Below are 11,488 nucleotides of genomic sequence, written 5' to 3'. Positions count from 1 at the left end.
ACTGGCAGCAACTGAATTGATACAGACAACTCAATGTCAAGGAGATACTATGTTCAGAGACAGAATGGCAGATCCTGGGCAATATTGCCAACAATATTTCAAGAAAGGCTTCTGTAGCACGTTACCTTATCAACCAGCACTTGTCTACTGCACTTTGGGAGGTTCTTACAGAAGATTGAGGAGGAACACAAGTGATGAAATCTGAAATCAAAAGCTGGTGGCAGACAAACAGCTAACAGCACACGTACTGCAATTGTAACAACTCCACCAGAGCGGAAACACAGCTGTGCCATTTCTCACCACCCAAGGGATTAGAACCAAGGTGACATGGGCTGGTATGTTTCTGCACACCTTACCAGCAACAACAGTGCTGCCTTGGAACAGGGGAGTCATCCCCTGCAACAAGGGAGCTGACACACATCAGAAGAGGTACATGCAACGACAATGCCCTTCACAGTACCCAAGGAACCAGCAGGCTGTAGCTATGAAAAAAATGGTGTGATGGAGTGCAATTTGGAACATGGCAGACAAAAACTGGTTTTATTATTGTTTATAATCTATTTCAGTTATTTACAATGTATACTAGTGACGGAAGGAAGGAAACCAGATGTAGGGCAATAAAAGTGAAGACATAGATTTGGAAACAGATGTAGCTTTATTAGTAGTAGGAATAGTTATGGTGATGGGAAGTAGTATTGTGGAGCATTTATTAATGCATACTGTATCACTAGTTCCTGATGACAGGAAAAATTTGCTGTTGATAATAATGTGTGTAAGAATGAGTATAGCCCGTGTTTAAATTATATGTATTAGGCTACAATGTAGCCAATGTCTATCCTCAAGGGGTACAATACATTATATTAGAGAACATGATCCTTACCCCATTTATGTGAAAAGAATAGCACGTCGACTTAACAGTGACTATGCAGAAACTGGAGCTCCAAATAATATTGTTCACAGATGTCACCCAATAAGAAAGAGAAAGTAGATGATGAAACAGTACACAACATTATACAGAATAAGTTGAAGTAGTATAAATAAACAAACTTGCCGACAAGATATGCTGTTCATTTGAAAAGTGTGGCACAGCAACCATCACATTAAATCAAATACTTCAGTTCGCTAGGAATCTATAGCTTATTCTCGGTCTTCATTTGTTGTTATTACTAATTCCTCCTGTTCACTAGAACTATATGCCATGTATCGCACATAGAGGCAAACTCCGTGTAAAGTTCATTTGGATAACAAGCCGAGATTGAGTCAGCTCATATATATAAACATAGTAGCCTGCTGCATTGGATGTTTTGCTCGTAGAAGTAACTTATTGCCTTGATGACATTGTTAATAAGTTCTTTGCCATACTTTCACCCCCTGCTATTGTGTTATGGGACAACACATCTAAAATGAATGATGTAGTAATTAAAAAAACTGAGCATCGAGAATACTGACAGTAATTGCACATATTTGCTGAGGATTCTTCAGACTGGCATTATCACACTTATTTCCCAGCACATGCACTCTTTAGTAGTTCTGGCTGCTAATAATCAAGTTTCAGATAAAATGTAATTAATTCAAGCAATAATCACTGTGTAAAATACAAATAACGAAGGGGTTCTGTGTTCTGGTATAACATCTTCATCAAGCTCCCATCAGGCTAAAGCAATAAATTCAGAAACTCTAGGAATTCTTGCAATGGTCAAGGGCATTTGTGTTTAGGTGTGTCAGAAGAATGCTGAAGATTAGATGGGTAGATCACATAACTAATGAGGAGGTATTGAATAGAATTGGGGAGGAGTTTGTGGCACAACTTGATAAAAAGAAGGGACCGGTTGGTAGGACATGTTTTGAGGCATCAAGGGATCACAAATTTAGCATTGGAAGGCAGCGTGGAGGGTAAAAATCTTAGAGGGAGACCAAGAGATGAATACACTAAGCAGATTCAGAAGGATGTAGGTTGCAGTAAGTACTAGGAGATGAAGAAGCTTGCACAGGATAGAGTAGCATGGAGAGCTGCATCAAACCAGTCTCAGGACTGGAGACCACAACAACAACACATACTTCTATCAGAGAAAAAGCAAGAGCTTTAAAGTTAACTATTGTTTCTCTGTGTCACTCCCTAAGTCACCTACAGGTGACTGGATGTCTTTCCTTTGTTTTGTGTATTATCCATACAGGTATTTCCAACGTTACATAATTAAAAACATTCCTTATTAGTCATTCATACAAATTACAGTTAACTTCCATTTAGTGCCTTAAGATTCCTGTTAATCAAACGAGCAGCTATCTTCACCGTAAACACGCCTCTGTTGTTCTAGCTCATGGATAACTTTTGGTCAATTATCAAGTTGATCACATAAATATTATACTGTCAGTAGGAAATAAACAGCAGGTATTTAATACATATGTAGAAGTAGCAGTCTCTCTCCTTGTATCAGCTTCCCTGCACTTTTCTCGTATGTTACATTCAGCCTTCGTAAGTACCTATATTATACAACAGTGTAGAAATAGGTAATACAGTGTCCACAAAAAATTGTAACATTTTTTAATGTAGGCTGGTGAAGGTGAGAAGGGAGGGGCAGGTCACCCTCACAACTGAGTGGGACTTTTTTTTTTTTCCTTCCATGAATAAGAGACTAATAGTTCCAAAAATTAATCCTATTCTTGACACTGAAATTTCACCTTCTGAAGGTAAGTACCAACATACCATTGTGTCTCTTTAATGTTATATTTTTCTCAAGTGAGAACCCATGCTGTTTGTGTGGATGTCATGCACCAGAATTTCAAGTTAATGATTGAAAGTTGCAAACTTAAAGCACTAAAAAAGAGTGAAGAATACACATTAACATCACACAGGGACTGTGTAGCATTTGTTTGTTACATGTAATCCTGCACTAATAGCATGTTTCTTAGGCTCATGTCCCTATTGTCCAAGTGTGACAAGACTAACTGATTATCTGTATGGTCCGTTTGGTAAGAAATGCCTTGACGAAATAGCATGTAAGTGTTGGTTACCTACAGGCAGGTTAGTTCTAGAAGCTATAACAAAACCAACAGATGATTTCATTGAGGTGTTTGCATTGAGGTTACAACAGCTCCTACCGCACTCATTTATCTCCCAATAGCAGTCACATTTCTGTAAAATCACTAAAGGTCTCAAAGTACACTAATTTTTGTTCTTTGTGACTTTACAGAAAATTACTCCATCATTCAGGATGAGGTATAAGGGTTCCACTGAAATAATTCACAGGCTACCATTCACCCATTTGTAGCTTACTACAGAGACTCAAGCACTAATAAAATACGACATGTATCATATGTGGAAATATCTGTCTTCAGCATGATAGTGTGTGTTTATTCTTTCCGGACAAATTTCATCAATTTCTTAAAATGTCAGTTTTCAAATCCAAAGTACATTCATTACTTTTTGGATGGATGTGCTGCCCAACAAAAAAACAGAACTTTATGAAACTGTCCATCAAGATTTTGACGTTACAGCAGAATGGCATTTTTTTGCCACAGCACATGGTAAAGGGCTTTTTGATGGGATAGGAGGGACTAAAGAGATTAGCAAGACTCCCTAGCCACCCGCAAGCAACCTTACAAAAATCATATTTTGACATGACAGTGGTTTGAGTGGTTCAAGGAAAATATTCCTTCATGTCTCTTCCATTATACATCGGCGTCCCATCTTGATGAAGATACAGCCTAGCTGAAACAATGTTTCATAAATACAATGACGATTCCAGGTACCCATTAGCTTCATTGTGTAATACCTGTTAACAAAGGTTTAGTAAAGACAAAGACATATTCTGCTTCTTTAGTGATTAAAGAGTCAGTGATAGCTATGGCGAATGAAATGCTGTTAATAAATATACATGTATTTGTTGCCTGTACTGGTGGGTTGCGTATGTCTTACAAACATGTGAAGAAACAGATGAAGTAAAGTTCCACTTCTTGTATCCACAGGGACCATCTCCATTTGTGTTTCCTGCCAAACCAGACATTTGCACAGAAAATGTGACATCAAAAGAGTGGATCCAATGACAACTGGAAGGACATACAATCCCACTGCATCAGATCTGGCAAAGATTAACAATTTAGTTGGAGAATTGTGAGGGGATATCTAATTACTTTTCATTGCAACTGTAATTTAATCATAATAAAACTATAATAATGTAAACCATGTTTTTATACAATATTACTTATGGGTTGTGCTTTATCGTAATTTGTTTCGTGTGTGTGTATTACCTTCTTCATTTCAGTAGTGCGTGGTGCCTTCGGTGTGCCATCTTGATATTTACCATATTTGTAGCAACATACTGTAGCAATTAAATATTTTTTTTTCAAAAAATTTAAGATAGGGTGTTTCGAGATATTCAGTCAAACGTCAAGGTCAATCATCTTTAGTAAGGAAATTCTCAGAAACTTGCAATGTAGCATATCAGTGAACAGGTCTTTTTGTTAGCTTTCCAATGATACCATTTTCATAGCTGTAACTGAATTAGAACCAGAATTAGTCATTTATGTTGTGACATATGCCTGTAAATTTCACACTAAGTCCCAACTCTATAGACCTACAACTTTCTTCACAGTTTTAACACATGCCTTCAAATTGGTATTACTCCCTGTATCTGGGTCATTGAATGCACCAAATTTGAAAGAAATCTGAGATGGTCAGGTTGAAAATGTTACTTTACTGCATTGAATTGACATGGAATGACCTTTCCATTACACGGCAGCTCAACCATGCCACATGTGATCCTGTCACGTTTAATATCCCACTGAATTGCTGAATCATGTCCAAATGAAATCATCACCCCACACATTTTGATTCTAGTAGCTACTAAACATTTCTTATAGTCATATGGGGTCAGCATAGTTCCCTTCCAAGTGATGGTATTTATGACAATAGAAAGTTCTGATTAAAAGCAAACAATTTAGGAGCAGAAGTAACAACTCCATAGTAGAGGCAATGAGTTGTCAACAAGCACAGAAACAAGACAGAAAACTTTGCTATCATTTGGATAAATCTTACAAACCTCTGTAGATCTGGTACAAGTGTGGTCAACCAGCACAAGGTAGCCAAGTAGGTCTGAACACTATGCAGAACAGGATTCACCTGAAAGCCAGTAAAGCTTCCAGTCTTGTTTATGCACCTGTCCACAGCTCATTGCATTTACTGTTACCTTTACTCTTAAATTATTTACGAGTTAGTATATTTGTTGGGTACATTGAGAGCTAATGTAAAAAAATAACACTCCCGTTGCAAGCATCACTTTTCTCACATTGGGAACTATTAAAACACTGTCATTTTGGACTTCTAGGAAGGCAATATGCTCCTCGCACTACTAGCATGTGTACACCACAATTCCAGCATTTACAAAGACATTCCCAAACTAGTAGTTCTGGAAAGAGCAGTAACCCTATCAAGATGTCAAATTACTTCAACACTGATTCTGCAGATACACCAATTACTGAATTGCATTATGTTGTCCTGCATTTCTGCTCTAAACTTCCCAGTACTAAAATACTTGCACTTTAATTAGCTCCACCCAGTAACAGACTTTAGAATATCATCTGAAGCACACCAAAGGTTCTACATACCAAAAGCAAAACATTTTCTATGGTTCTAGTGAGATTTCCTATCTAAAAAGACCTTCAGCAAAATGAAAACCTTACATGGAATAATGTGTGTAATTTTTTGCACCCACATGAGGAAGACTTACCCAAATAATCCCCTTCTCACACAACAAAAATATAAGCAACAAACATTGAGGACTAAGTTGAGTAAAGTAATCTTTTTATGTGTGGACAAAATCTGCCTAAAATGCCATTGCTGCTTCAGTGGAGACAAATATGAACAGCTGATAACAGCATAGTGAACAGATTTGTTCAAGTATTTATGTTCTGTTACGACTACAAGAAAATTCCTACTTCTCACCAGATTTTGCTCACACACACACACACACACACACACACACACACACAATACCTGGTTATTCAATTTGACATAATGAAAACAATTCTAAAAATACCAAGAACTGAACCGGTTATTGAAACTGTAATGTCATGTATAAATGGCTTAGACAATATCACCATTCTGCACAAAAACAGAAAAGAACCAATGTCAAAAAAAGAACAAGCATTGTACTTTCCAGTTGAGAAATCACACACAACTGGAACCATGGCACTGGTACTCTACAATGGCCATTAATGGTCCATGAAGAGCAACTCAGGAAACCCAGTGTCTCCCCCCCCCCCCCCCTTCCTTCCCCCAAGAAATATTGGTTGTGAACAACCTGCAGAGAAGTCTATGTGCATAAGTTGCAAGACGGAAATTTGACATTAACAGCTGGTACGGCCAATGTTGTGAATACAAAAATAAAAAGGTTGGGCAATTCTTGACGGGTATGCTTATATGGACATTCTCACAATTACCATTAGTATGAAAACAACATGTACACAGTACTGCTGCATGTCTGTATTAGCGAATTTGCTCCATCATCCAAATTCCACATCACATAACAAATTGAAGAAAATGAGGCTATATTTGAATAGATTTTGTAAAGTTCAGTTCACTATTCTGACATCATTAACACAGAATTCATAATCCTTTGACAACTGCCACATTTCTCAACTGGAAACACTTCAAACTCTTAAGTATACCATCACCGCCACATGAATAGTAAAAGTTATATGCAAGATATTAATTATTGCTAGTCACCACTGGTAAAGGAAAATGTTTAGCATTCAGTACTCTTAGATCAACTTTTTTCCAAAGATTTATTATTTTTCAAGAATTTACAGATGGTGTTTATTAAAATTGTAAACATTTTCCACATGAACGGATCTTTATTCACGTACATAGAGATTTAAATGAGTCTTCTATGCAATACTGCTTGCATTTGATGCAATCCTGGGCCATAAATCGGCACACTCCTTTGCAACAGGCCCAGTGATCGCACTGCCTTTCATTTCACCTTTGTTGTTTACTATTACACCAGCATTATCTTCAAAGTATATGAAGACCCCATCCTTCCTTCGGAACGGTTTTCGCTGCCTAATGACAACTGCTGGCATCACCTTCTTCCTCAACTCTGGTTTTCCCTTCTTCACTGTAGCAACAATCATGTCACCTGAACCGGCCGCCGGTAAACGGTTGAGACGACCCTTTACTCCCTGGACAGCAATCACATAGAGGTTTTTCGCGCCTGTGTTGTCAGCACAGTTAATTACTGCACCCACAGGCAAACCTAGAGATATTCTGAATTTGGCTCCTGCAGAACCACCTCTTCCTCTCTTCGACATTTTTTAAGCCTGGAACAAAGCACAATCACTAATGTATACTCTCTCAAGTTTTAACGCTGGCAAACAAATTTTTTTCATACTTAATAAATACAAGGAAGTGGGTACAATTTGCACACAAATGTGTACCACAATATTGAAGGACTGTAAGAATTCATCAATCAACGTGACTTCTCAACGGCTGAGAAGTACAACAGATCTAAATCCTCCCACTAGTTTTCCCAGGGCAAACTTTAACATACGCTTTTACAACTGTCGAGTACTCCGAAATTATACACCGTACTTCACAGCCAAAGTGGCAGTGATGTTCTACTGCACGGCACAACTTTAGCACTAAAAAACTTTTTTGATGCTAATAAAAGAAACATCTCTGACTCGAAGTTACAGAACTTATTTGTAAGAGCCGCCCAAATCGCAGCAAATTATTGGCTTCTTACGTTTTCCAACAAATTTCTATCTCAAAATGCATATGGTGGAAACACGTGGTCATATTATTACACCGAAACAAATACTTTCTTCAATTTCGTTCAAAATATATTATCAACCTACACTTAAATTTAGATTACAGATATAAAACAAAAACTTGCGTTGAATACTTACTTTCTTCAATACACTGTTATACTTGAGCTCCACTACACACACAATCACAGGAACTCCGTCCACATATCCAAAGAACCTCAAAGAGAACGTGGTAACCAAAGACTTTCATGAAGCAGGGATGCAAACACATTTAACAAATAGAAACCAAACCAGTTTCTCAACTCTATCGATATTATCGTTTTTGTATCAGTGGACGGTTAGGGTAGGGACTAACAATTATACTGTGCAATATGTCACGTTGCACAACATTATTTACGGTCCGTAAGTAAGATTGAAGAGTATTCAGTATTTACTGCAATATATGAACGGATCTAGAAATTACTGAGCAAAAGGCCTGCCGTTATACAGATGCTGGGTGAAGTTGTGGATTAGCAACCTAGTACGTACATATGATTGCTATAGTCAATTGACCATTTTTTTTTCTTTGCGAAAAGCAGGAAAACGTTATTAGGACGCATACAAGTCGAGCGTGTTAAATAAATAAAGCAGGGCCAAAATTCTGCATAATCAGAACTAATAGTGGTACAATAAATATGGACAGTGGCAAAAGACAAGCTCTGCAGCAAAAGGCACATCCAAGAGGAAGGAAGAATTAAAAGAGAAGAGACGAGCAGCCACCATTCAGCAACATCGACAACAAGGACCAAAGAACGTAACGAATGCGAAAGGTCCAACACAGGTATGTCTGACACTTTTAATTTAAATAAAGAACCAAGTCCCTTCTCCACAGGAGGATTTTGAGCTCGGCACTGGATGGTAACTCATTTAGCACTCAACTTACACAACAAAAAGAGTAACATACTAAGGGATTATCCTTCGCAAACGAATGTACAGTTAATATATGATCGAAACAAAGATAACAGATATCATAGGGATGCACTAGGCTTGTTTTATGTATTTATTGTCCGTCCCAATAGCTGAATGGTCAGTGTGACGGTCTCCCGTCCTAAGGGTTCTGGAGTTCGATTCCCGGCTGGGTCGGGGATTTTATACGGTCAGAGACTGAGTGTTGTGTCGTCTTCATCACCATTTCATCCCCATCCGGCGCGCAGGTCGCCCAAGGTGGCATCGAATGTAATAACACCTGCACCAAGGCAGCTGGACCTGCCCCGTAAGGGGCCTCCCTGCCAATGACGCCAAACTCTCATTTCCATTTCCATGTCTTTATTGAGGGACTTAATGGCAATGTAGATAAATACCACATGTGGCCTATTTACATCAGATTGTGAGTACAAGCAGAAAATCACACATCTCAACATTGTGGGGAAAAACAGATTTCATATTGATTTATCAACAAGAGAGACTCAAACAGGTTTGTGGAGCACAGCCCACTACATTATAAATAGATGGTAACAAACACACCAAACCACAAAACACATCAGCAGAGCGTTATTAGGAATTCAGATCCATAATTAACTGATTTAGATCTGAAAGACGCCATTAAATCTACAATTACAGTCACCCATGTACACAGAATGATGAAGAGAATAAGTAATTTAGAAACGAAGAACTGCACACTCCTGGAAACGTGTATGGTCACATTCGCTTCATGGTTCCTGTTGGAAAATGTGAAAAGCTATTGCATGAAGCGTAATGTTAGACTGTACATACCCTTAGCGAGACACTGTTTTAGATGTCATTGATATGGCATCTAAACTAATGTCAGCCAGTCACTCGATGTAATCAATGTGAATGGAACCATGAGACAGCCCAGTGCACAAATGATGTAATGTGCTGTGTCCGCTGTAAAGGGAACCATACATTGAGCAGTTAGTCTTGCCAAGTATATCCCAAACAACAGGACATTAAGAAAGCGTCAGCTACATACAATACATGCTGAAGGATATGTAAACCATAAACCTTATGCTGCTGTGGCAGGGAATATTGGTAGGAGTAAATTGGAATGGGAGAAAGAGTACCCTCCCCCCACCCCCCCAGATCTCCATAAAAAGTATTCAGAACAGATTCCACAACAGCTGTTCACCACAATAGGCAAAAACAAATAAGGACTACACAAAATCCAAATCCTCTTTTTGCAGATGTTAATTTACCAATATCTCCAAATAAAGAGAACCTATATGCACCACAATAACATACCCCTGAACGACAAAAGGCAATTAAATCAGGAAGGAAGGATATGAATATGGTGATAATCGAACAGCTGGTGGCTGGAAAAACAATTTTAGTAACACGGCTTGCCTCATTAAACCATGATAGTTAGGAACATGCTAGTATGTACAACATGGTTGCTTCTATAATGTCAAAAAAGTAACTATGGATCAAGACAGAAATAGGCCATACTTTCGCTCTACTAATATAAAAAGAATAACAGATAATAAAGTTTTTCAATGAAATACCAGATCCTTATAAGCTAATAGAGCGTTGTTCATGCACAAACTTCATGTTAATGGCTATTCTATCCTTGTTATAAGTGATAACTGGATTAAACCAAACGTGTCTTTAAGATATCAAGGATATTAAGCAACAAGATCAGATCGAGAGAATCAGTAAGATGGAGTAACCATATTGATTAGCACAAACCTCAACTATAAACCAATTACTATATCAATACCTGTAATTGACTTTCAGACAAAAACCATGGAAGTAAGTATTAACAAATGTCAGTTCTCCACTGCACCTGTATATCGCCCTCCAAACTGTAGAAATTTCAAACAATGCATGCACTCGATGTTGCAACACACACCATAACCCTCCCTAATCTGTGGGGTCTTCAATGCCCACTACACAGTATGTGGTGATGGAAGGATGGATATGTTGGTATGGGTGCACAACAGCTAGATTTTCAGCGCCTACACGAAAACATTTTGAGATGAATGTCGGTAAAATACTCTAAACAGGGGTATAAAACAGTATAGAAACTAAAAGTAACAAAATGAGGAAAACTACGTTTGTACTCACACAGAACGATGAAATGAAGAAGCATGCCGATATTAAAACGTTAATGAAACGGAAAGAAAGTGGCAGAAGCAGTTAAACCAATATAGCAGATGAACATGGCTGGTTGACTACAGGAATAGATAAGGATGAGCTAACCACTCAGTGACATAGCCTAAAAACGTAGACCAGAGTCAAGACTCATCACAAAATTTTAAAACTTGAGTGACATTCATCTCATCATCAGCTAACATAGAGGGCAGACTTTCACCGATACTTGCTTCTGCCAGTGTATCATGGTATAAATTGCACTCTGCTAAAAAGTGGTATACAGAGATCTGCAAGCCACAGGCATTAAAAAAACTGGGGATCTTGTCACTGTAGTAAAATTCTGTGTGTAAGAGGGCAATGCCCAACTCAGAGACATGTAAGGATCACTTCATCCCCCCTGAGCAACTGGCAGGGGAAGACCACAGCTTGACAGATGACTTTACCAACTGCAGCTTATTGTCCATTACTGCCAGCCATTCCTTATCCTACAACTGTATGAACTTGCTATATAGTGCAGAAATGACAACCTGCAGGGAAATAGAATACTGCACTGCATTCTCTCCTCTGCAGGCTTCCTTAGCAGTCCATTCAGCCTGTGCATTGCCCTGTATCTTCACATGCCCTGGCACTCAGCAGA

At 38.4% G+C, this 11,488-nt stretch overlaps 1 protein-coding gene across 1 annotated transcript; it reads right to left on the bottom strand.

Annotated features, from left to right (window-relative positions):
* Positions 1-6,764: 6,764 nt before the first annotated feature.
* Positions 6,765-8,032, bottom strand: LOC126162219 (60S ribosomal protein L23). The gene is made up of 2 exons (XM_049918571.1): positions 7,906-8,032; positions 6,765-7,317 (listed from the first exon to the last, which is right to left on the bottom strand). The coding sequence occupies exon 2, from the start codon at positions 7,306-7,308 to the stop codon at positions 6,886-6,888; it is 423 nt and encodes a 140-aa protein (XP_049774528.1). The 5' UTR covers positions 7,309-7,317; positions 7,906-8,032; the 3' UTR covers positions 6,765-6,885.
* Between the last annotated feature and the right edge of the window lie 3,456 nt (positions 8,033-11,488).

The sequence above is a fragment of the Schistocerca cancellata genome, chromosome 1 (assembly GCF_023864275.1).
Source record: "Schistocerca cancellata isolate TAMUIC-IGC-003103 chromosome 1, iqSchCanc2.1, whole genome shotgun sequence".
Classification (NCBI taxonomy): domain Eukaryota; kingdom Metazoa; phylum Arthropoda; class Insecta; order Orthoptera; family Acrididae; genus Schistocerca; species Schistocerca cancellata.
This window is presented reverse-complemented; position numbering and strand designations above follow the sequence as displayed.